The sequence below is a fragment of the Ambystoma mexicanum genome, chromosome 1q (genome assembly GCF_040938575.1).
Source record: "Ambystoma mexicanum isolate Mex_15411 chromosome 1q, UKY_AmexF1_1, whole genome shotgun sequence".
Taxonomy (NCBI): Eukaryota; Metazoa; Chordata; class Amphibia; order Caudata; family Ambystomatidae; genus Ambystoma; species Ambystoma mexicanum.
The window spans coordinates 11,152,604-11,177,965 of NC_090922.1; the positions used below are offsets into that span (position 1 = coordinate 11,152,604).

Consider the following 25,362-nt stretch of genomic DNA (forward strand, 5'->3'; position numbering starts at 1 on the left):
TTTGTGATGTGCGCCGCGCTATGTGTGATTTCGCAGTGGCCGTGGCGCACGCTGTTGGATGACCTGCGCGCCGGCGTGCACGGCACACTTTTTCAGTGCACATCCAATGTTTTTCTCGCGCACGGACTTCCATGAATCGATGTGCGCTGGTTTCCCTGCGATTTTCGCACTTGCACTGCGATTTTCGCACTTTTACTGCGAATCGCACGTTTTGGCACCTCTGCGCGGGAATTTTCGGCACACATTAATTCCATGAATCGACCCCCCAAGCATGTTCGATAAAGCTTTATCAGGCCTTCAATAGATGTTTCAGATGCATTTTGTTCGAATTTCTTTATAAACATCAATTTATTCATAACCTTTTTTTAATAAATGCTGTTACTAGGCATGCACACTTCTTTGAATGAAGCATCACCCCCAGAAAAAGGAAATGGTAAACACTTCCAGTTTTCTCCCGTCAAGCTTCCAGCCAAATACATTTTTTTAAAGGGTGAATTTTCAATGTACATTATGCTTGGTTTTTTCCACATTTATTGGCAAATAGTTCCTCCTAGAATACTCGGCTACGCAGTCCACAGAAGCCAAGAATAATCCTTCATCTCCTTTGCTATTATTTGTTTTTTTAATCGGATATTTTATTATCCAAATGTTATGGATGGCCCCATGCTCTAAATCCGGTTTGATGGGGAGGTAGAATATTACATTCTTCCATCCATTTATTAGTTTCTCTCAGCACAAGCTTGCTAAAGATTTCACTAGTAACATCTTGCATAGCTATTAATCTGTCGTTAGCTGGATCAGTTCTTGTACCTTTTTTAAATATCAGAATTATGTTGGACAGCTTCCATGAATCGGGTAGTTTTTATATAGTTTCAAATAATCGATCCAAAACCTGTGCGTACAATAGTACGTTGCTTTTGATTATTTGGTTGGTTGACCCATCCGGCCCGAGCACACCGGTGGTGCATAAAAAACAATACACCACATATCAGCCTCTTCTAAGGGGTAGCTACAATTGTTTGGCGTAATACTTGTCTCTACATTGCTTACTATAAGTTAACCAGATGTTCTGCTTCCTCTGTGAATCTGAAACTTGATTGATTTATCGTACTGCAATGGGTCCTATTGTTTGTTAACCTCCAACATTTATTACAATTGTTACTTCTGAACGTTCTGTACCTAAGCTGCCATTGGACCATCTATAATTAATTTTTGCGGCTGCAATGGCAATTATAACATTGTGTGTTAAGGCTACCTTTTACTTCGTCTAGCCATATTAGAAAAACTAGAAACATGCATGTTGTTTTTTATATCCCTCTTTTTTACAGGCAATATGATGGTCAAATATGCTATATCTTCGGGCATTACTTTGATCCCTGGCTTTGCACCTGTTTTTGCCCAACAAAAGCACGATTTGTGATCCTCTCTCAGTTAACATATTCTTGTCTAACTCCTCATAGTAACTGTTAAGCAGGGGATCTGAAATGGCCAGGCCATTTAGCTTCTTCATATTTTCCGACGCTACCTTATTCAATCGCTTTGGAGGTTGAACAAAAAATCCCCTGATATTGTGCTATGATAATTGAAATATAGATGTGTTTAAATTAAACGTGATGGTTGCATGATCACTTCTAGAATGTAATGAAAGCCTTTGGTTTGTAATAGCATTAACAGCGTTTATAGTAATAAATACATAGTCAATATTGCTGCTCTGCGCCATGTCAATGTCCGTGTTGAGCTCTTCCACATATATGCTATCGAACATGTTTAGGCCAAAATATGTTACAAAAATCGATCAACTACTTGCCCTTTTCTGCCAACTTGTTTACGTAGTGGGATAACGGCATATTCCAAGTAATGGTGGATTTGGCCGCCTTGGCTACATCACAGTAGGCATTTAGGTTTCCACATAGAATAAATAATTTATTCCCCATTAGGTTTGTTCTATTGCCAATCATTGATCACGTTTGTTATATTCAGCATTATTGATTTTGTTTTTATTGTTAAATCTGTTTTATTTTCATTTTAAAGTTTAAACCAATACAACAAACAACTAATCAGCATACACCAATTGTTACAAGCTTCTATATCCTCAATGCCACTCACTGCTGTTGTGCACCCGTAACAACATTAACATACCCCACAACTCAACCCATCCCAGTACCTGCAGCTTGCATAATTTGCACAGCCGAACTAGGTAATAACTTCATCCCCCCTCCCGCATCCCATCATAGTTCTTCTGGTGAGTACCGGCCACCTTTCCCCTCCCATCCCCGCCTATCTTACCTGCCTTCTTCATCTGTTGAGTAACCTGAGGCCTTAAAGGGAGTTTGAGGGGGGCAGTGAGAGAAACATCTGCTGAACCAAGGCATTCCATGCTGCCACATCATCGCTCCTCTCCTTCATTCCTCTTTGCAGTGCTCTATACCACACTCCTGACGCCACCCTCGACCAGCGCTTCAAGTCAACTCCACCAACAATCCACCTGCGGGCCCTGTCTAGACTTCCAAGTCATGGCAATCCGTATTTTTGCCAATACACATGGCAGGTCCATCATCCTAGTTACTGGTCTAGAACCCTTTGGCCTGGGAAAGATTCCCAGTAGGCATGCTCCTGGGATCCACCTGAGGCTTGTGATCCCGATCCTCCGCATCCTAACATTCACTTCCCCCCAAAACGTCTTAATTAATGCACACTCGCAAAACATATGAATCTTATCTGCACCTTCCTGTGCACATCAGAGACGCCCTGTATCCGTGGCTGTGGGAAACTTCGATATCCTATGGGTGGTCAGGTAGTCTCTATGCAGTATATATAACTGGGTGGGCTTAAACTGTGCATTTCTCGAGAACTTTGTCGTGTAAAGTAACGTGTTGGCCACTCCTTCTCAGTAAATTCGCTGCCCAGGTCTGTTTCTCATTTAGATTTCACCCCCAGCGAATCTTGGTGCAGCCGTGTTAATAATTCTTGGTATAGTCAGGAAACCCTATAATATTACAACCCTAATGTGGCATCCTCTTGCAGACCCATCGAGGATCCTTTCCACCAAAGCCTGGCCTTGTGGAGTAGCCTGTTGTATGCCAAGAACCGCCCAGTATTCACCCCCGTCCTGTTCACGATATGCTCAACCGCTAGTAGTTGCCTGTCTTGAAATAGATCTCCCAACACCACTACCCCTTTATCTTCCCATTGAGTTGGAAAAAGTGCATGGTCCACTTTATCCTGCCTGTAAATAGCTGCTAAAGTTATGTATGGCGATTAAGGATATCTCAAATTAAGCATCCTAAGAGTACGCCGCAAAATCTTCCTGTCAAGCATCAGCATGTACTGGGCATGCAGAACTCTCCTGTCGCTTAGCCATAGCACTTCTTCAGCAGGTATTGTTCTTCAGTTGCTTCCAGGAGCATGGTTTCCTGCGTCTCCTCATCTGAGAGCCACAGTCCGATGCTCTGTAGTTGCCCCACCAAGTAATATAACTCTAGATGTGGGAGCTGGATGCCTCCCTCTGTGTAATCCCTATACAGCGCCCCAAGAGCAATCCTGCGCCTTCCCGACCCCCAAATGAATTGCCCCAAAATAGCACTCAGTTCTGTAAAGAAAGACCTCAGTTTATAGTATGGGGCATTGATAAAAGAGTACAGCAGCCCTGGAAGGACCACCATGAGTGCTATCCTCCCCATTACCGACAGCAGGAGTTCTCCCAGAAGGCAAAGGATCGCAGCACTCCCTTGCACGCCTTGGCCGTGTTTTGCTCATGCGACAGTCCCACCTTGTGACATCTAGTTATCCCCAGGTATTGAAACGATTCAGTCGCACATTGCAGCCCCAATTTCAGTAAGTGTGTCTCCTCCATAACTGCCCAACCTGCCAGTTGGAATAGGCAGGATTTATCCCTGCTAACTGTAATCCCTGTAAGCGCCAAAAAGTTGTCCAGCATCCTCAAAGATGTACAGTAAGCTGTGTTCTGAGTTTTGGACATACAGTAGCATATCATCAGCATATAATGAGACAACATGATCCACCTCATCCACCTTTAACCTTGCTTCCCTAAATTCCGACCTTAGGAACCCAGCGAGGGGCTCGAGCGCCAATATATTTAACATAGAGCAGGCAACTCTGCTGGGTGCCCCTTTGCAAGTCCCATCGTTCTGATACATGCCTGCCTGTCTGCACCCTAGCTGATGGATCTGCATACATTAATTCGATCCACCTAAGAAACTCTTTGCCCGCCCCGAAATGTCTCAGGGCAACTGAGAACCAGCTCCATCTCAGAGTCAAATGCCTTAAAGGCGTCTACAGAAATGACAAAGTATCTGTCATCCCTCATTCTCATCCTATCAATAACCATATGCAATCTCCTCAAGATTTCAGATATGGTCCTCTCGGGGACAAATCCTGTCTAGTCTGGGTGTATTAGCAGTCCAATGACTGTCCTCAGCCGCTCTGCGAGGAGGGCCGTGAGGATTTTGCAGTCCTGATTGACCATCTGCAAAGGTCTACATGACTCGTATGTCGAATGGATTGTGTCCTCCCATGTATTCTCATTTTAGATATATTCGGCAGCTTGCTGCTTCTTTCGGAAAAAAAAATTCACCAGAGGGAACTGTGCTCGAGGCCGCGTAGCTTGGTCCCTCGAAGGCTGCCGTCGAGCACTGACGTCATCTGTCGTATAAAGGGCTCGAGCCATGCCCGTTGGTTCAGTTCCTATTTTGCGAGCATCTGCTTCGTGTATCGAAACGGCGCGTCAGTTTTCTCATCGAGAAATGTCTTCTTCCTCAACTCCGACAACACCCAAGACAGGTTTTAAAAAGTGTCTGAAATGCGCAAGAAAGATGTCCATTACGGATCCTCACTGCAACTGTCATTGGTGCATTAGACCTGATCACTGAGTCGATGAGTGCGGGTCGTGTCAGGCAATGTCGAACAAGGCTCTTAAGGAACGGCAAGGTAAGCCAGCGGTGGGGGAAGAGTCTTTCAAGTCTGCAAAAAGACTAAAAGACTCGGGAGAATCGAGAAAAAAATCTCGTCATGAGTCGAGGTGATCGAGGTCGAAAAGTCGCTCGAGGAAGTCCCCTTCTTCATCAAAAAAGCGATGTCGTAGATCTTCGTCCTCTTCTTCTCCCTCGCCCAACAGAAGGTTAATTTCTTGTCCTTCCAAACATGATTCCCCCAAAAAATTGGAGGCCTTTAGGGCTTCAATGTTAAAAATTGTCTGAGAAGGCGCCCTGACCCCCTCAAAAAAGTTATGTGAAGAGAATGCCCCTGTCCACTCTAAAAGTGACAGAGGGAAATCTAAAACGTCTCACACTAAATCTGACAAAAAGTTGAGGGCCTCCTTGGACAATGATTCTCCAGCTCCTCATGAGACTATACAAAAACCTTCAGTACATAAATCGAGGTTGCCAAAGGACAAAATGGCGTCCTCTTTGTCAAAGTCAGCTATCAACTCAACGCGTCCTTCGACGACTTTGTCAGAGCCAAAAATGTCGTCGATGCCTTCAGCCTCGGCGCCAAAGCCTTACTCGACATCGAAGTCCTCCTCGATGACCTCGGGGATTCCTTCGAGCATATCGAAGCCATTGTCGATTCCGTCGACGCCTTTGTCGGGGAAATCTTTTATACTGGGTTCCCAAGACTACAACTATGGCTAATACTAGGTCTTTTCCATATTTACCAGAAATTTGTTTCCACCCTCAGCCCAGGCAGGACTTTTTAAAATCTATGTCTGCTATTTTTGAGGAACAAACCTCTGATGAGGAGATTACATCAGCTGGTGTTCGATTTGACACAAGAGAGGTCCCTGAGGAACTAGTAGATCCTAATTAAAAAATGACAGACCTTTATGACTGCCTACAATCAGCCAAGAAATTTGTAGGAAAGTATAGTAAAGTAAAGTCCCTCGGATCCAGAGTATTTGTCAAAACACCCTTCACCTGAAAGTTTGGTGATTCAAGCTGCGATTGCAAATAGACAATCAGCTTATCCCTCCGTGCCCCCTGACAGGGACGACAAAAAGAGTGACGCCTGGGCGAGGAAAGCTTTTACTTCCGGTAGTATGGCCCTTAAATCTACTAATGTGACTTGTACATTAGCTAGGTTTACTTAAACCCTGTGAAGCTGTTTAGATACAGTGGCTGATCCTATTCCAGAGGGTGAGGAGTGGGATGGTTTCCTGGCGATAGTAAAGGATGGAAAGGAGGCTAGGGAGGAATGCCTCAAGTCAGGACTGGATACTGCAGAGAGTATAAGCAGATCCATGGCATCTAGCGCAGTCTTGCGTAGATTCACATGGCTAAGGAAATCTGGCTTTGCATCTGATGTACAGTCCAGATTACTTTATATGCCCTTTGTTGGCTTGAGGTTGTTTGGCAGCAAGGCGGACGAGAGCTTGGAGAAGCTGCAGACCTCGAAAGTGGCAGCAAAATCACTCAGCACCACCATAAGGCAACCTCAGCAACATTCTTACGCAGGCTCATCTTCCTGGAAGAGTCTCCCGTTTCGCTTCTATTCCTCTTTTGGAAAAGGGAGAGGGCAGGTGTCATGATGCCTACCCCCAAGGAGCCAGACCGGGCCCAGCAACCCCAGAGGCAGACATCATGTTCCCGAGAGAAGTCCCAGCGGCCCCAGGTAGGGGCCCTTTGGACTCAGTCCTGGCGCCTTTGGCACCAGGCTCATGTTGGACAACAGTCCAGGCGCCATAGGCGCCAGGCTCATAAAGGATGACTTTGTGTTAAGAAGTGCTTGGTGTGAATTTACCTGATGCAGACCGTGCTCTGTCATCACGTGTTATGAGGGAAACACCCGCGCGCGTCACGTCTCAGACGCGCTTACGCGCTAAGGGCCTTTGGTCCAAAGAAATCGCATATGCGTGCTGACGTGCATGCGCGCTAAGGGCCTTTCCTCGATTTACACGCAGACGTGCAGGATTTTCACATGCAAAATCACTCCGTATCAAGCTGGCCACGCGTAAGCACACGGAAGACCACACTCCTGCCCAGAAGACCGAATTACTGCCCCCCAGAGCCCCGAGCACGCTCCCACCTGCCATCTGCTGCTGCCTGACTGCCTGCTGCCCACGTGCCCTGCCATTTGCTGCCTGCACATCAGCCAGGGGTGCTGTTGCTGTGACCACCCCTGCTGGAACCAAAGACTCCCGACTGGGATTCCATCGCTCCACAGCCCAGCCCCAGGACCCAGTTGCCCACCCACTCCTGCCTCTGGGGTTGTCATGTCGGGCACTGCAACATCTGGCACCACTGACAACCCCCGGCCAGAGAGGCAGAGGAGCACCAGCTTCAGTGACAGGGAATTTGGTGTCCTGGTGGCGCAAGTCCTGGGGCAGTATGATGCCCTCTACCAAAGTGTGCGCGCCGACAAGGAAGGACGGACTCGGATCTGGACGGACATCGTGACTGCCATCAACGCGGAGGGGGTGGCAGTCCGCGACTTCCAACATGTCAAGAAGCGCTGGGAGGACTTCAGGTCCAGGACCCTGAACAAGGCCCGGCGCCTCTTGGAGGCAGCGGATGCTAAGGGGCGCCGGGGCCATTTGTCGGAAGATCAGATGAGGGTCCTGGAACGCATATCCCCAGCGCTCCACGTCCAGGTCCTTGAGAGGCAGACCCGTCTGGAGTCGAGCGGTAAGTGTACATGCATCATGATTGTAAGCTGTGCGTGTGGTGATGTGCCAGTAGTGTGCCGGTTGCACATCTGTTTGTATGGGGCCGAGTATGGGTGGGGGTGTACAGGGCCATGAGGCTAACACATGCAAGGGCTGTCATGTGTGAGACATGGATGGTGCTTGTGTGTGTAGGCTTGCATGCCAAATGCAGTTGTGTGGGCACACATGTTTGGATGAATGTGTATGTAAGTAGGCATGTTCGTGATGTAACGCATGTATGTTGTTTTCAGCTGCATGTATCAGCACTGTGTACATGTGTATGTATTTGACAAGGGTGCAACAGTGATGCAACGTGGATGCATGTGACAGCGGGATGTGGAAGACTGAATGGCAGATGTGACATGGATGTCCATCTGAACACTGCGACAGTTGGCTGAGGTGTACACATGCATGCAAGTGTGGTGGTGTGCGTGCATGTGTAGTGCACTCCCTGTGTTGCATGTGATGTCTGGCTCACCTTTGCCTGTTCATGCTGTAGTATATGTATGGATGGTGCTGGCAGTTGCGATGTGGCTGTGGTATGGCTCATGTGTGCAAGTTGAAATGACATAGGTGTTGCCGATTGTGATGCCATGTCTGAGGTTTGCCAATGCCACTCATGTGCAACTGTCATGTGTGTATGTGTCCATTGTACAGTGCCCTGATGCCTGTGTTTTATTTCTCCCTGTCTGCAGCGTCAACTGATGAAGAGGGCGGAGAAGGTGCTGTGGAGCACAGCGGCGGGGATCGCACCGCCATCCGGAGACGCAAGGCCCGGCACCCCTCCCAGGTTGTGATCTCGTCGGGGAGTGAGGAGTCCGGTGCCGCGTCCGAGGCCGCAGCTGCCGGGGGGAGGTCCAAGAGGCGGAGGTCGGAGTTGGACTCCTCGGCAGCAGAAGGGGCAGCTGGGACCCCACAGGGCCCAACGGGGGAAGATGGCACGGAGTCATCCAGGTTGATGGGTGGTTTGGTGGAGCAGGAGGCCGTGCAAGCAACAGAGACGGGGTCTGGAGGTGGGGATTCCACTGGTGCTAGTGGTGCAGTGCAGGACCAGGGACAGGAGGCAGCACAGGTCGCCGCGGAGATGCCTGTGTGCAATCCTGTCCCTGATCCCATCAATGCATCATCTTGCACCAGCAGGGATGCCTACGTCCAGACCCGTTTTCAGGCAGGGGATGAGCTCACGACAACTGGCCTTCCTCTGCCTGCGGACGTGGCTATCCGGGTCCCAGTTGAGCCTGTCCTGACTGGTGTGGCGTTGCGTCAACGGCCCATGCGAGGTGACCTGCATTCTTTTCATGAGGAGACTGCATGTCATCTCGAATGGCTCATTGACCGCGTCGGCCTACTGGGACAGGTCACCCAGGCTGGATTCCTCCGTTTGATGGGGCTTGCTCAGACCCCCTCCTCAACTGAACCCCCTATGCGCCAGTCGTCCTCCGTGCCATCTTCCCACCCATCAGTCACGTGGGTGCCCTGTGGAGCTGCCTCTGACGGTGCGGCCAGGCTGGTGGAGGAGGCATCTCTGCCACAGTTGTGAGTCGGACGTCCAGCAGGGATGGCCACATCAACAACTGCACCCCAGCCAGCGGAGGATGTGCAGGCAGCAGGAGGCAGTGCACGGGAAGAGGCGCAGCAGCAACGTGATGGGAGCCATGATGGCTCGGGGCCTTCGACATCGGAGGGGCAGGCATCAGCCGGAGGGCAGGAGGACCCAGGATGGGAAGTGTCTTCCGTGTGGCAGCGGTTGGGCCACGCCATAGATGCGGAGAGGCAGCGGGAGGAAGAGGCACGGCTCACGATGGTCAGGGCGGGCCGAGTGCCTCGAGGCAATCCGCAGGGAATTTGGGGGTGAACATGTGGACGGCCCTGCTGACACTCGGGGCCATGGAGGAGGACCGCCTCCGGGACATTGAGCAGGAGTTCGATGATGCCCTGGCCCGGAACATCCCGAAGTGAGCCGTCGGACTAGCCCGCTGCCCTTTCTAAATAGTTCTGTAGTTAGTGTTAGGTTTCCTTTGGTTTTGCATTTTTTTTTTACCTTTTGGACAATGGGCCACATTTTTGTTTATAGTTTTTTTTTAGGTAGTGTTATTAGATAGGTTTCATTTTTCCGGTTGGGATCATGGACCCTGGATTGTTTATCTGTGTATAGTTGACTTTTGGATTTTCGATTTTTTTTATGATTTCCCCATGGAGCAATGGTTTTCGATTTTAATTTTCCATAGGATTTACTTTTGTGGACTGTGACTTTGGACACCTTTCCTTTGCATTATGATTTGTGGTTTTGCATTATTTCACGGACCTGCTGTTTTTTTTTTTAATTTAGATTATTGTTTGTTTATTTTTTATTCAATTTATGTTGCTTTTAATACATATTTTTTCTTCAAAGTTAAATGTGTAGTATCATCTCATTGGTTTCATGCATATCATGATATGGGTTTTGACATTCACTGACACCCATTGGGTGTATGTGAGGGACATGTGTTCATTTCCAAACTTGCAATTGGGGTTCTATCATGTTTTTGCCATTTGTAATTGGGTGGATGCAATACTCAGGTGGGTGTTTGGCATTTGGAGCATGACCATAAGGACCAGGGATCTACATTGTGGTGACATGTTGGCTGGGGGACATGAGTGGGGGCCTGGTGGAGGCTGCCCCTGGATGCTGGGGGGTGGGGGTGGTGGTACACATGAGTGGGGGCCTGGTGGAGGCTGCCCCTGCACTGCTGGGGGGAGGGGGTGCAGGGAGACACGACTTGGACATGAGTGGGAGCCTGGTGGAGGGTGCCCATGGATGCTGGGGGGTGGGGGTGGTGGGAGACATGTGTGGGGGCCTGGTGGAGGGTGCCCCTGGATGCTGGGGGGTGGGGGTGGTGGTACACATGAGTGGGGGCCTGGTGGAGGCTGCCCCTGCACTGCTGGGGGGTGGGGGTAATGGGAGACATGAGTGGGGGCCTGGTGGAGGCTGCCCCTGGATGCTGTGGGGTGGGGGTGCAGGGGGACATGTGTGGGGGCCTGGTGGAGGGTGCTCCTGGATGCTGGGGGGTGGGGATGCAGGGGGACATGAGTGGGGGCCTGGTGGAGGCTGCCCCTGCACTGCCGGGGGGTGGGGGTGATGGGAGACATGAGTGGGGGCCTGGTGGAGGCTGCCCCTGGATGCTGGGGGGTGGGGGTGGTGGTACACATGAGTGGGGGCCTGGTGGAGGCTGCCCCTGCACTGCTGGGGGGTGGGGGTGGTGGTAGACATGAGTGGGGGCCTGGTGGAGGCTGCCCCTGCACTGCTGGGGGGTGGGGGTGGTGGGAGACATGAGTGGGGGCCTGGTGGAGGGTGCCCTGCACTGCTGGGGGGTGGGGGTGGTGGGAGACATGGGTGGGGGCCTGGTGGAGGCTGCCCCTGCACTGCTGGGGGTGGGGGTGATGGGAGACATGAGTGGGGGCCTGGTGGAGGGTGCCCCTGGATGCTGGGTGGTGGGGGTGATGGTAGACATGAGTGGGGGCCTGGTGGAGGGTGCCCCTGCACTGCTGGGGAGTGGGGGTGATGGGAGACATGAGTGGGGGCCTGGTGGAGGGTGCCCCTGGATGCTGGGGGTGGTGGTACACATGAGTGGGGGCCTGGTGGAGGCTGCCCCTGCACTGCTGGGGGGTGGGGGTGCAGGGAGACATGAATTGGACATGAGTGGGGGCCTGGTGGAGGGTGCCCCTGGATGCTGGGGGGTGGGGGTGGTGGGAGACATGAGTGGGGGCCTGGTGGAGGCTGCCCCTGCACTGCTGGGGGTGGGGGTGATGGGAGACATGAGTGGGGGCCTGGTGGAGGCTGCCCCTGCACTGCTGGGGGTGGGGGTGATGGGAGACATGAGTGGGGGCCTGGTGGAGGGTGCCCCTGGATGCTGGGGGGTGGGGTGGTGGGAGACATGTGTGGGGGCCTGGTGGAGGGTGCCCCTGGATGCTGGGGGGTGGGGGTGCAGGGGGACATGAGTGGGTGGCTGGTGGAGGCTGCCCCTGCACTTCTGGGGGGTGGGGGCGGTGGGAGACATGAGTGGGGGCCTGGTGGAGGCTGCCCCTGGATGCTGGGGGGTGGGGGCGGTGGGAGACATGAGTGGGGGCCTGGTGGAGGCTGCCCCTGCACTGCTGGGGGGTGGTGGTGATGGGAGACATGAGTGGGGGCCTGGTGGAGGGTGCCCCTGGATGCTGGGGGGTGGGGGTGGTGGTAGACATGAGTGGGGGCCTGGTGGAGGGTGCCCCTGGTGGCTGGGGGTGCAGGGGGACATGCGTTGGTGGGCAGTAGTGCAAGGTGACATGTGGGTTGGCTGGGGGCCATGGCCATGGTGGATGGGGTGCCTGCGGGACATGTGCAGGGTAGGCCCCTGTGGTGTGGGCCACCTGCAGGGGCTGTGGAGGGTGTAGAGGGAACACCTGGGAGGACCCACACGTGCAATTCACGTGTGGTGCTCCCCGCGCACCCCTGGTATACACGTACCCTGTTGGAATCGCGTGTGATACTTCCTGCGCACCCCTGAAATACACGTACCCTGCTGCTTTTGCGTGTGATACTTCCCGCGCACCCCTGGAATACACGTACCCTGCTGCTTTTGCGTGTGATACTTCCCGCGCACCCCTGGAATACACGTACCCTGATGGAATCGCGCGTGATACTTCCCGCGCACCCCTGAAATACACGTACCCTGCTGCTTTTGCGTGCACCCCTGGAATACACGTACCCTGCTGTTTTTGCGTGTGATACTTCCCGCGCACCCCTGGAATACACATGCCCTGATGGAATCGCGTGTGTTACTTCCCACGCACCCCTGATGTACACGTACCCAGGACAATCGCGTGTGAAACTTCCCGCGCACCCCTGAAATACACGTACCCTGCTGCTTTTGCGTGTGATACTTCCCGTGCACCCCTGGAATACACGTACCCTGCTGTTTTTGTGTGTGATACTTCCCGCGCACCCCTGGAATACACGTGCCCTGATGGAATCGCGTGTGTTACTTCCCAGGCACCCCTGATGTACACGTACCCAGGACAATCACGTGTGAAACTTCCCGCGAACCACTGAAATACACGTTCCCCGCTTGGCGTTTGCTGTTTGGCAGCCCTGTGAATGGGTCCAGGGTTAGCGCAGCCCTTTGCGATGATTTGGGGATTTTGAAGGCTTTTCCTTGCGCAAGGGCGTTCTTGGGGGCGTAACTGGCGCTGCTGCAGGGTCGCTGCGCCACTCTGCGCCACGGCTGGTTTCGGAGGCTAAAATCCATGAATACGCTGTGCGATGAAAAGGATTTTTTCGCACGCGGCTGGCGCAGTGTATCGCACAGGGACACTGTGCGCCAGCCGCGTGCGCCCCCTTATTTGTGCAAATTTCTATGAATTACCCTGATAGTTTAGTTCCTTGCATTACTTATCGTCTGAAAATATATAACGAAAAGGAATTGTGTTAATTGAACACCTTGGATGGAAATATATGGGGAAGGGTATTCGGGCTAAATAGATCAGTCCCAATTCCAGCTATTTGGTTGGTGCTTGGCCTAACTGCCAAGATTACTAGTTATCGAATTAAGCAGAGTTTATGGGTATACAAGTAACAAGAAAAACACTCTCTGCAACATAGGCTCTCAAATCAGGAATGACCTAAATAACCTACCTAAGATATTGTAGGGTTATGTGAATGCATGTAACACATTCCACACAGAGATCGATTGGAATTGGTCCCTTGAGGATGATTACAGATATGTATTATTTATTTAATTTATTTCATTTGTTAAACGCCCCAACCCTCGGGTATCACGGCGTTGTTACAGACATCTTGTGATAAATTTGCAGTATTCCAGTTAAATCATTAATTACAAGAAATTACAAAGGTTAATACATTTCAAAGTCTCTTACATTATTTACAGTTTCTGAGGCAGTCAATCCAGGGGACGCATGTAAAATATAACTCCGGGTAGGAGTTTTGGATACTATGTGATTAAGTTAGTATTGGTTGAAAAGCCAAGTTTTTAATGATTTTTTTTAAAACAGATTAAGAAGTGTTCATTTTTAATGTTGATTGGGAGCTTGTTCCAGAGCTTTGGGGCCATTACTAGGAAACTGCTGCCTCACGCTCTGGAACTTTTGAAGCGGGGGACAGTGAGGAGCGCCTTATTGTTAGATCTAAGCAATCTCTTAGTGTGTTTTTTGCTAATTGAGTTATTTAGGTAAGCTTTGTTTGAGAGGCATTTGTGGGTCACACACAATGATTTAAAGATGATTCTGTCCATAATGGGTAGGCAGTGATTCTCCCTCCTTATATTAGAGATATGGTCGGACTTCTTGATTCCTAGTGCAGCTCGTAGTGCTTTATTTTTCATTAACTGCAGTTTACCTAGGTTGGACTTGGAAGTCCCTAATAGGAGTACATTACAGTAGTCCAACTTAGATAGTATTAATGCTCTGGCTAGGGTGACACAGTTTGTAGGTGTCAGGTACTGGCGACTCAGGGCGATCAATTTGGACGTATAAAATGTGGATGACGAAAGGGCGCTTAGAGGTCTGGTCATTGTAAGGTTAGTGTCTAGATAATCTCCTAGGGTTTTCACCTGTTTGGATACTGGGATCATGGAACAATCAATGTTGATAGTTGCATAGTCTGAGTAGAGTGCACTGATTTTAGTTTGGGAGCCCACAATGACAATCTCTGTTTTCTCATAGTTGAGGCAGAGACTATTAAGCGCCATCCAGTTTTGGATTATTGCATAGATCATTGATAATGATCATTGTGTCTTGAGCAATCCCCTGAGATTGGTATGAGGATCTGAGTGTCATCTGCAAAATTGGTGTAAATGACACCCATGTCATCCAAAGCCGAGAAGAGGAGCTTGGCGTAGGTGTTATATAAGGTTGCGAGAGACAGGACCCTTGGCGTACCCAATAGGGACTGGTACGGGATCAGCAGCCTCTTAACCGATGCTTACTCTGGATGTACGTTCAGCTAGAAAGGATTTCACACAGAGGGTGGCATCTTCCAGAATAAGTCATTCGCTAGAGTGTTGCATAATATAACATGGTCTGCTAGGTTGAATGCTGCAGATAGATCTAACAGCAATAGTATGCAGTTTGCCCGAGTCCCTGATGGCATCTATTTAGATTTTCAGGTCCAGGAGAGCCGTTTCTGTCCTAGGGTTGGGCCTGAAACCTGATTGTCTAGCTCCAAGGAGGTGATTTAGTTCAAGGTGTGCTTGGATTTGGTTGTAGGATATTCTGTCAACAATTTTGAGCAAGAGCGGTACCGTTGTTATTGGTCGGTAGTTCGTGGGTACACTGGCATCAAGGGCTGGTTTTTTCTGTATATATTAGTTCTAGATTGAACAAGAAGGCAGAAGAATGAGATTGGGCATCAAATGTGAGTTATCTAGCTACAGAAATAAATGAGGCATATGCAAGATCGTCGTTTAAACACCAGCACATGTCATTGTTACACCATATAAAAACCTGCAGCGTCTCATCATGCAGCTTAGACTGAACTGCCTACCATCACTAGTCATAACAGGTGCCTGGATGGGCAAAAGTAGATGGGAGGAAGTGTAGGTTTTGTGAAAAGGGATTTGAAATCACCAGGCATCTACTAACGCACTGCCATTCCATCTGACCGTTATATGAAATATACTATTGGAACAGGGCGCATGATATTAGATTCATTTATACAGATGATTTTTGGTCTTATGTGGTTTCGGCAAGATCCATTGTCTTTTTCGAACATGGTGTTTAACCTATGGAAACAAATAGTCATTACATTTTCATGAATGTAATATGTTAAATTGTGTAATGGTTTTAGAGACCAGACAGTATTGAAATGCCATGTGATTTGTTTAATGAATATATTTTAAAGTTGTAATAGTGGTTGTTTTTATGTTTGTATAGTGTTAAAGGCTCCTGTGCGAAGCAATTGACACTAAATACATTTAAAAAATGCTTTAAAAAGGTACCCAAGAGGAGTAGATTTGTTTATAATTTTGAAAGAGCACTCATGAGCACAAAGAAAGATTTATAAAAAGGGAACTGTTAATATTACGAGCATAATTCCAGGACACAGGAGATGCTCTTGTCTGGTACATCAGGCCATCCGAGGGTGGAATCCCGCACTATTGAATAGGAAACGTATGTGGTTGCCTAGTGATGGCAAACCACCATCAGCCAAGCATAGAAGAATCCGTAAAAGAGGGAAGGGGATGTCACCTGCATTTGGGAGGTCATTAAGATCTGTATCTTTGAAAGCATGTAGTCTCCCTGCATTGGTATGTGGCTCAAAAAGGAGGGTGTGGGCTGCATGCAGACATATGTGTTTAGATGTCCAACTGCCCTGAATGGGGTTGATGACATCATCCCCCTGGCAATTGTCTGAATGGGGTGGACCCTTCTGAAAGGAAATTGAGATGGTAGTGCAGACATTAGAGTTCCGGAAGCTGGCTGGTGGCCTAGCTCATGGAAGACCTATGGCAATTAGGAATGACATTTAAAACATAGCAAAGGGTATGGGAGTAAAGAGGACAGTGTGCACTCACAGAAACTCGGGAGGGCATTTACACTACACAAAGCCCTGTCCCTGCCAGAAACAGACACACAAATCGCTATACGAGACCACTTTACATTTACAAAATGTGGTTTTCAAAAACGCCATTCACGTTTTCACATTTTACAAAATGGCAAAAAAATGTCTTAATGAATATACACCCGAGACTCTTGAACACGAAAGAGGGGCCCAAGAAAGGGGAATAAGAAAACGCGTATTCTACACTTACAACTAAAGCGCCCTGACCTAGGACAAGTTTTTCAAAATAGCAATCCGTAAACACAGGCATAATGGAGTCTCTTGGTCATGGAGGGCACAAACAAAAAAGCCCTGCAAATACAGACCTATAGCCGGGTCCAGAACCTCGGTGCCCGTCACCCGCGGATGCAGCATGCATTCTTCGACCAAGAAAACCACAAAATCATGCTTTAAAATCATTGGCAGCATTGAGACCGTGTGCACGCCGTTTCTAGGGCATGGGGAGGATTTCCCAAAGGCCCCCGAGTCTGAGCGCAGGTGGATGATGGAGCTTCGGCGACAGGGCAGAGAAGCGTTTGCATGGACCGAGAGGATGCTCTTTGCCCGGGAGCCTATAGGGTGGGACCTGAGAAACATCGTGAAAGAGCACACAAGGGCGTTTACTATGGGCTAAACCGTAGGCTGTAGGAAACGGACAGCACAGAATCATCTAGTTGCTCGTGTGTGCCGAGACTGGTACCACTGACATAAAGACGATTAATTAGCATGTGTAGGGCACTCACCATCCCCATCGTAAGAGGGGTTTGCGCTGACGGTCACCATACACGCTACGGCCCAAAGCAGGAACAGAATAGGGTGGTTCGTCATCGTTGATTTCAAGCGGGTCCACTCAGCTCTGCACTGCGACAGGTCAGAACCTGGGGTTCGTTCAGCAATTGTACTGCGATGGATCCGGCTTCTGCGCCACGCCTCTAATCCAATGTCTCAGGCCTGGAATCCGCTCCCCAGCCCACCCCACCCGACAGCACGAATGCGCTTCAGTAGACAACACGTCTCTTAACCAAGACCATTTACTGAAACCTACAATGATACGCACACCTGCGCAAGAAAGAAAATAAGCTGAGGAAAAGAAATCACATTCCGAACACAAAAGAGAGCACTATGCATACATCCAGCTTTGGGGGGGGAGGGCGATCTCTTTACTGTACTGAAAGATGCGGCAGGCTGGACTAAATAACGCGCAAGGAATAGACCATTAGATCGCGAAGCACAGGGGAAGAGGGAGGAGCCGGGGGCGTGGAAGATACGTGCCTGGTTATGGAGGGGCTGCGAAGGCTACAGAATGCCAGCACTAAGCACACACTCGACCCCTTCGCGTCTGCCCGCTAGTGGTGCATTCTGCAGACAGCAATACCGTAGGGACTGATGCAGGGAGATCGCTTGGTGACCAACCCTTTGCGAGGATAGGACAATTGCACCCACTGCCGGACCATCACACCAGGCACTGCACCGAGCACGTAATCCTTCTGAGCAGTGTTTATTGTCAAATGTGCAAAAACCAGGACTCTCCTTAAAAACATCAGGGGTTGACATTCATGATTGGTAAGACAGTTTGTGTACAACACTCCAGTCAGGGATCTCCAAATATTGGCTTTGATGCTAATACGCCTGAAAAGAAAGGGAAGCCGCCCCTCCCTTAATGTGGTAGGTAATATGGAGAGTGACAACTGTTACATTGCTGTAGAGGTAGCAGACTGAAGTCCACACACTTATCTCCAGAACATGCACCCCACTGATATACTGAAAAGTACATACATTATGTTTCACCCATCGATGTCTATCAGTATTAAAAATACATCGTTTACTATAAAAACAGTAAATGCCTAAACGCACTGTCCTCTCCCCACATTGCCTTTATGTGGGTCCACTTTCTCAGATAGGCATCCAACATAAATGGACAGGAGGGGGGAAGAACAAGGGAAAAACACAACCTAACAGAGTAGCTACAATCCCCTATGGCCCTCCACGTTTACTGCTTTATTAGGCTCATATACGAAGTTTTATAGATTTTATTGCAGAACTGTTTAATTTGTTTTAAATACAGAATCCCTGCTAGATTCCATTGTTGACCAGATCAGGAAAGTTAAATGCAAATCTGTAGTGCTAGTGAGCCGTTTCGTGTGCCTCGCTTGCTGTAGGAGTGTCAGTTGTTTAAAAACTACAACTCCCAGACTCTTGTAGTTTTTTCTGCTATTTCATACGATGTCCAGCGCCGGCTTACTCTGGTTTAGCTCTGGGAGAGCTCCGCTCCGCTATTCCCTTTTCAACTCACCTTAAAGGTAATATTTTCTTGTTACTGGATTCTCTTGTGTTCACACTTCATCATGACTGACCAAGTTACAAGCATATTGCACACGCAGGATAAAGTCAGTATACACTTGAGACACACGAGATACATCAGAGCATCCAAACACCCACCAAAGCACATTCCAAATTAAAGATAGGCTTGCTTAACACTCGATCGTTGGTAACACATGCGCACAACATAAATGATTTAATTCTGGATCAAAATCTGGACATATGTTACGTGACTGAAACCTGGTTAAAAGACCCCATTGGCCCCATATGTGAAGTAGCGGTCCCACCCGGATGCAACATATATAATGCCAACAGAGAAGGAGCAGTAGGTGGTGGAGTTGCTATCATAGCAAAAGAGACGTTTAAATTGTTTAAGGCCTCCTCTAGCTGTGAAGGATGTGAAACAATCCACATGAAACTTACTTTCACCCCTCATAACTGCCTCAATATAATAGTCATATATAAACCCCCCCTCACTGAGTTCAGGCTTCGCCAATGAACTATGTTCCCAATTAGCCATGCTTAAATCTACCAATGTATCCAACTTGGTGGTGGGGGACATTAATCTTTGGTGTGGAAACAAAAAGGATGAGGAAGCCATCTTTTTAGTGAAACAATTAACCAATATGGATTTTAGCATTATAAATGGGGTCCCAACAACTCCACAAGGTAATCAGTTGGATTGGATCATAGATAACAACCTTAAACTCTCCAGTTGCATGACAGAGCCATGCATATGGAGTGATCATTACTTGGTCACCCTAAATATTGAACTACAGGCATCATGCACCAATGACAATCCCCACTCGAAGGTCACCAGTAGAAATTTTTAAAAAATCACCATAGACCACATCCGGCCATGCATAGATAAAATACTTACCTCCTTTCAGGAGCAAGACAGCTGTGAGGAAATGCTCAAGGTATACAATGCTCAAATACAACTACTAGTAGATGAGATCGCACCCCTCAAAACGAAGCTTATTAGAAAAAACAGTAACCATAAGAAATGGTTCAACTCAGACATAGAGGCAATTAAAATAGAGAAGCGAGCCCTTGAGAGGAAATGGCTCGCAGACAAAACCACTGAAAATAAAGAACGGTGGAAAGTAGCGAATAAGAAATACAAAGAAAAAATTAAACTAGCTCAAGCCGACCACTTTAATAAGGAAATTAAGTCAGCAGACAACAAAACAAGTAAACTTTTTAAAATTTTAAAGAGTGTGGAAAAACCGACAACTCTCACACCATCATTAGTTCCATCCAAAGAAGACTAACACTGTTCAAAATGCATTTATAGCAAAAATAGACAAAGCCAGGCAAAACATCATTTCATCCAGACAAGAAAAGGATGACAGCACCTATGAGTGTAAAAAGAAACAGAGTCAAGAAACGTTCATGTTTACACCAATAACGGAACCAGAATTACTAAAATTGCTTGATCTTATGAAACCTACATCGTGCGCGGAAAATGTCCTATCCCCTGACATTATTCTGCAACACATGGAGATTTTGCCCCTATACTACTCAAGATCATTAATGCATCATTCAGAGAAGGCAACGTTCCGGAAGAAATTAAAAAGGTGACAATCACACCCATAGTAAAGAAGGTAGGGCTAGATCCAAAGGACCCAGCGAATCTACGACCCATAACTAACACTAATTTCATCCTGAAAATACTGGACAAATTGGCTACCCAGCAATTACAGGCTCACGTGGAAACACAAGAATCCCTACATCATCGGCAATCTGGTTTCAGAGCTGCTCATAGCACGGAATCAGCCATGTTGGACCTTCAAAATCATATGCTGGGCCTTATGGACAAAGGGAAAATGGGGATTTTGATGTTATTAGACTTAAGTGCGGCTTTCGACCTGGTGGACCACAACCTGCTGGTCAAAGCACTCAGAGACAACGTAGGCTGTTCGGACCTGGCCTTGAAGTGGCTGGTTTCCTTTCTTACCAACCGTCAAGCAAGAGTCCACTGGGGCGATAACTTCTCAGACCCCACCCAAATTCTGTTTGGGGTGCCACAGGGCACGAGCCTCTCACCCATGCTTTTTAACTTATACATGCGAGCACTGTTTGACCTACTGACAGAATTGGAAGTGTTTTTCTGCAATTATGCAGATGATACGCAATTTATATTAGAGATAGTGGGATCACATCAGAAAGACAGCGAGAAATTAGGTGAAATATATAGCAAAATTGATGAATGGATGCAATCCAATTGGATGTGCTTAAATGACTCAAAAACGGAGCTGATGCTTTTTGGCTCCAGCCGTCAATTGGAAAAATTGGGTGGGGAATATAAAACATTCCAGATTAAAAAAGCCATCATTACAGTCTCCAGTCAAGTAAAGACACTGGGTATGATGATGAATTCCTCAGTTAATTCAGAGGCTCAGGCGAATCTCTTACATAAGAACACTGCCTATTATCTGCGATTAATGAGGGCCATCAGACTGTTCTTGAATGACAATAACATGGCTACCATTGCCAGGGCAGTAGTGTTATCAAGGCTGGACTATGGCAATGCCCTTTTGATAGGGGGCTGCGCTAAAGACATACATACCTGCCAAGTCATACAAAATGACGCGGTCAGGATTGTAAAACAACTGGCTAGAAGAGACCATGTTAACACATCGAGAGAATCTCTCCACTGGCTTAGAGTCAAAGACAGGATTGAATTTAAAGCCCTCACACTTTGGTACATAAATGCCCTTTTGGCAAAGCGCCCCACTATCTAAAGAAAAATATTGAATTTTATACACCCAAGAGACATCTTCGCTCAGCTGGTAAGAACCTACTAGTCGAACATAAACACAGGCTCAAATCCGGTATGGGCAGATCTTTCATAGTAAAGGCGGTTCAGATATGGAATGCCCTTCCGATAACCCTCAGAAGCCAAGAAAATCACCTCCAATTTCGAAAACTCCTGAAAACCCACCTATTTAAATAGTCCTCTTGATACCCACCAAAGCCAGAGATCTGGATGTCCAATTTAGCCTGTACCTATTATGCGTCACAGCGCCCTGATGCCTGCGGGTTTACGGCGCTATAGAAGCATATAAACATAAACATAAAACAGTGTTTTTTTTAAACAAAACCCACTCCTGTTATGTATGGTAGGAACTAACCCATGTAGGCAAGGGGTAGGCAGAAAAGGGAAGCAGGTATTTTAACCGAACAGTAAAATAGTCCTAAAGGGCCCTCAGGCCAACACTAATGGATCCCATTCATTCAGGCCACCAGTGCATAGTAACAACACACTGCGTATGTGCGTGCACATGATCATTCAGATCAGGCTAGAGGGTGAAACACGATTTAAACTCCGTGCACAATGCCTCCAAACAAATCCCAGGATACATATTCATACCAATTACCAGTGCAAGTGATCATTCACATTTACAGGAAAAAAATAGGTCTTTAAAAATAATTAAAAAAAATGTATTTAACGTGTTCATAGTTAAAATGAAACCTTAGAACATGAGAGAAAATTACAATACACATTTCATACAATATGTTGAATAAGCAATCCTAAAACAATCAAAATAGTTTTGTCTAAAATTATCATACAAAAACAAAAAATTCTTCTTCCATGCAAATTATCATAACACTTGAAAATGCCTTAATAATCCTTAATATAATTTGCCAGATATAAAATACACTAACTTTTAAAACCAGGTTACTTACTGAATAAATATACGACCATGCCTCGTCTTCCATTAGGTTTTCAGTGCCTGCATAACCTTTGTAGCCACGATTATAGAGGTTCTTTAGTTTTTGACAGCTAGTTAATAAGTATCTAGACATTTCTATTTCAAGGTTACACATTCTCCATCGATGTTCTGATCATGGGACTTGTTTCCAGGTGCCTATACAAGCATACATTGGACGTTGTTCTAACTGCAGCATAAATCTCCAGACTTTAGAGTTACTAATCTTAGTCAAACAGGGGACTGGAGCATTGACTGAGAAACTCTGCATGGTGTAGTTCAGGAAAGAGGACTTTTTACTTTATTGCATGCATATTCCTATATCTCTCCCATACAGCAGTCTTCTGTTTAGTCTCTTTTTCTGCAATACCAATGTGAAAAGGGTAAATGATCTCAAAATCGATCTTATTAAAAAAATCATAAATCTCTCTCATCCATGGATCCAAGATCATTTGTGAGAATGTATTGTCCCATATTTCTGAAAAATTAGAATACATGGATGCCATATTATCCTTCTGAGGAATCATTTTCAACATCAACATCGCAGTTATCACTTTTTTCTGCGTTATTAGCATTCCTGGACTGGCCTACCGGGACACCGGGACTTTCCCTGGAGGGCCTTGGGGATCATAGGGCCTCTTTTGGTGGAAGGATACATAAATAAATGATTGAGAACGAACATCCAGACCAGTCTGGGTAGTTCGCTATCCACTGGCCACTGCATTTCTTTTCTGCCTCGGGCCGACACGCCCTGCGCATTCGTGAGGGGAATAAACTGCACGCGCCATCTGCTGTGCTCGTATCACTTGAGTAGGTGCAGGTCTGCCCAGGCCGACCTGACCTCAGTCCTGACTCAGTGACTCTTCTGCTGCTAAGTGCAGCGTGCTCAGACCATCAGACCACGAGGGAGGGGAGCAGCCTGCAGCATAGGCACTGCCATTTCAGGTCTGATTACAATTACAAAATGGAATTTTTCTTTTATTTTGGGCTAATCTTTAGAACGGTAGATCACTTGAACTCACGCACATTACTATCCAATCTTTGCAGAAGTCGTTAACACCGAAATTGTAGCACTTGGGCCTCGCTTGCGCAAGTAGGGCCCTATTTATGTTGCTCAGCCATGTAAAGAACGTTTAGCTTTGTGCCAGACTAGGGGTAAGTGTCAAACGGTGCAAAACACATGTTGGCCTGAAATAGATCACAGTGGTTGTGACACTGCGTGCTGTCCGGTTCCACCACCTTTTCAAAATTACTTGTACAAAGTGGGAGCCACCACCGCAAGTACCACATGCAGCAGGGCGCGTTGCATGCAGGGGCAGGAGGAATTGAACGTGCTCCTCAATCTGGCATTTCTATCTTCTAAACTATTATTGCTTTAGCACTTGTGTTGGTCTGCATACTTTCAGTGGGTGTTCAATTCTGTTTGCTTAAGTGACTTTCTCATGACTTATGGGAGATGCAGCATGAAATGGGTCATTTTGTGCCATAAAACTGTATTTTTGCAGGATTTTCGTTGCACGTCGGTCATTGAGTCGATGATGCGACAGTGAGCCAGGGTGCAAGAGAGAGGAAGTGTGTGAGAAAAAGGGTGTGCACGAAGGTGAAAGAGAGCCATGATGCAACCAAGTGTGTGTGTGTGTGTGTGTGTGTGTGTGTGTGTGTGTGTGTGTGTGCGCGCGCGCGCGCGCGCGCGCAAAGGTGCAAGAGAGCCAGGGTGCAAGAGAGAAAGACAGGGCGCAAGGAAAAGAGTGTGTCCATGAAGGTGCAAGAGAGCCAGGGTGCAAGAAAGAGTGAGAGTATACGAGGGTACGAGAAAGCCAGGGTGGTATCGAGTGAGGGTGGGGGGGGGGGGGTGCCCAAGCAAAGGCACTAACAGGAGAGCAAGGGGTGCACGAGAGGGAAAGGGGGCTGTGCGAGGTGAAGTTGGGGCTTCTTGAGAGGGCCAGGGGCTGTGTGAGCGGAAGCAAGGGGTACGTGAGAGAAGGAGAGTAGGTGCATTAAAGGGGGAGTGGGTGTTAGAGAGATGAAAATCAAATACATTGCGCCAAGGCCCTGAGCTACCATCACCCATGTTTGATTTCGTTCACATTGTGCTCCCTTCTCTTCCGAGCCTGTGATCAGTTAGCCTTTGTGTGTTAACTCCCCCTTTTTGCTATCCCCTTCAGAGACACACTGCATTCTTTCACCCATTTTCGCATTTAAAAAAAATGTTTTGGGTGCTTTCTTAAAAGAAAACATTCAATTTAACATTTTATGTTGAGAAAAAATCACGATAATCATAATCTGTCAGTGTCCCTTTATTACAAAATGTGCACAGCATTTATCTTTGTGTTGTTGAACAATCTGCAGAAAGTATTCCCTTTTCATACAGTGTGTCGGGTGGAGGGAGCTTTTCAAGAATGCCTCGTGCTAGCCATTGCTCTTCTGCTAGCCTGAATGCCAGCAAGGCTGACTCAACCTCCCATCCTTCTAATGTTCATAAATGTAGGACTATTATGTTGGAAAACAGTAAAATCTGTTTTTACAGTGCTAAGAAGCAGTAGCAAGCACTAGATACAAAACAAGTGAATGACTCAGTCTCCTTTTTAATCCAACAGTTTTTCCTAATGTTTTATACTGTCAGGTTAATTTAGCATGTGTTTTTGTGCTCTGCAAAATATGCTTTATTAAACACACAGCCATGGTTCTAGTGTAGGTGGATAACAATGAAGCCATTATTATATGTTTGTGCTCAATTCATGGGCGGATGGCAGCAAATGTGCATAGCTAGATAACATTGGAGACTGTGAAAACCCATAGACCGCGTATTTCTGGTTCAAGACTTGGCTAAATTGTGCGATTACTTTTACCCAAATGGACACATTTTCGTAACGGATAGAGATGGATCACTGAAAAGTGATTAATTTCAGTTTGCAATAAAAAAAAAACGAAACCCTTTATTGCTTAATTCACCATTGTCACACCCAAGATCACTGAAATTCTGCACGCCCTAAACACACTATCAACTCCACCACATCCACGCCCTTCACGCCCAGGCCGTTTTTGCAATGTTTGCCTATGGTGCCCTTTATTTTGCATATGCTAGTGATGTTGAACCA

At 47.5% G+C, this 25,362-nt stretch overlaps 1 protein-coding gene across 3 annotated transcripts in view; it reads right to left on the bottom strand.

The window, feature by feature from the left end:
• CADM3 (cell adhesion molecule 3) overlaps positions 1-17,425 on the bottom strand; it is a 1,437,124-nt gene extending 1,419,699 nt beyond the window's left edge. For 2 of the 3 annotated variants that reach the window (XM_069635418.1, XM_069635416.1), the window contains exon 1: positions 16,973-17,396. In XM_069635418.1, the coding sequence (XP_069491519.1) occupies positions 16,973-17,057 (85 nt within the window). In that variant the 5' untranslated portion in view covers positions 17,058-17,396. Of the gene's footprint in view, positions 1-16,972 lie in introns of all 3 variants that reach the window. The other variant, XM_069635417.1, reaches the window with a different exon arrangement.
• Positions 17,426-25,362: the final 7,937 nt, after the last annotated feature.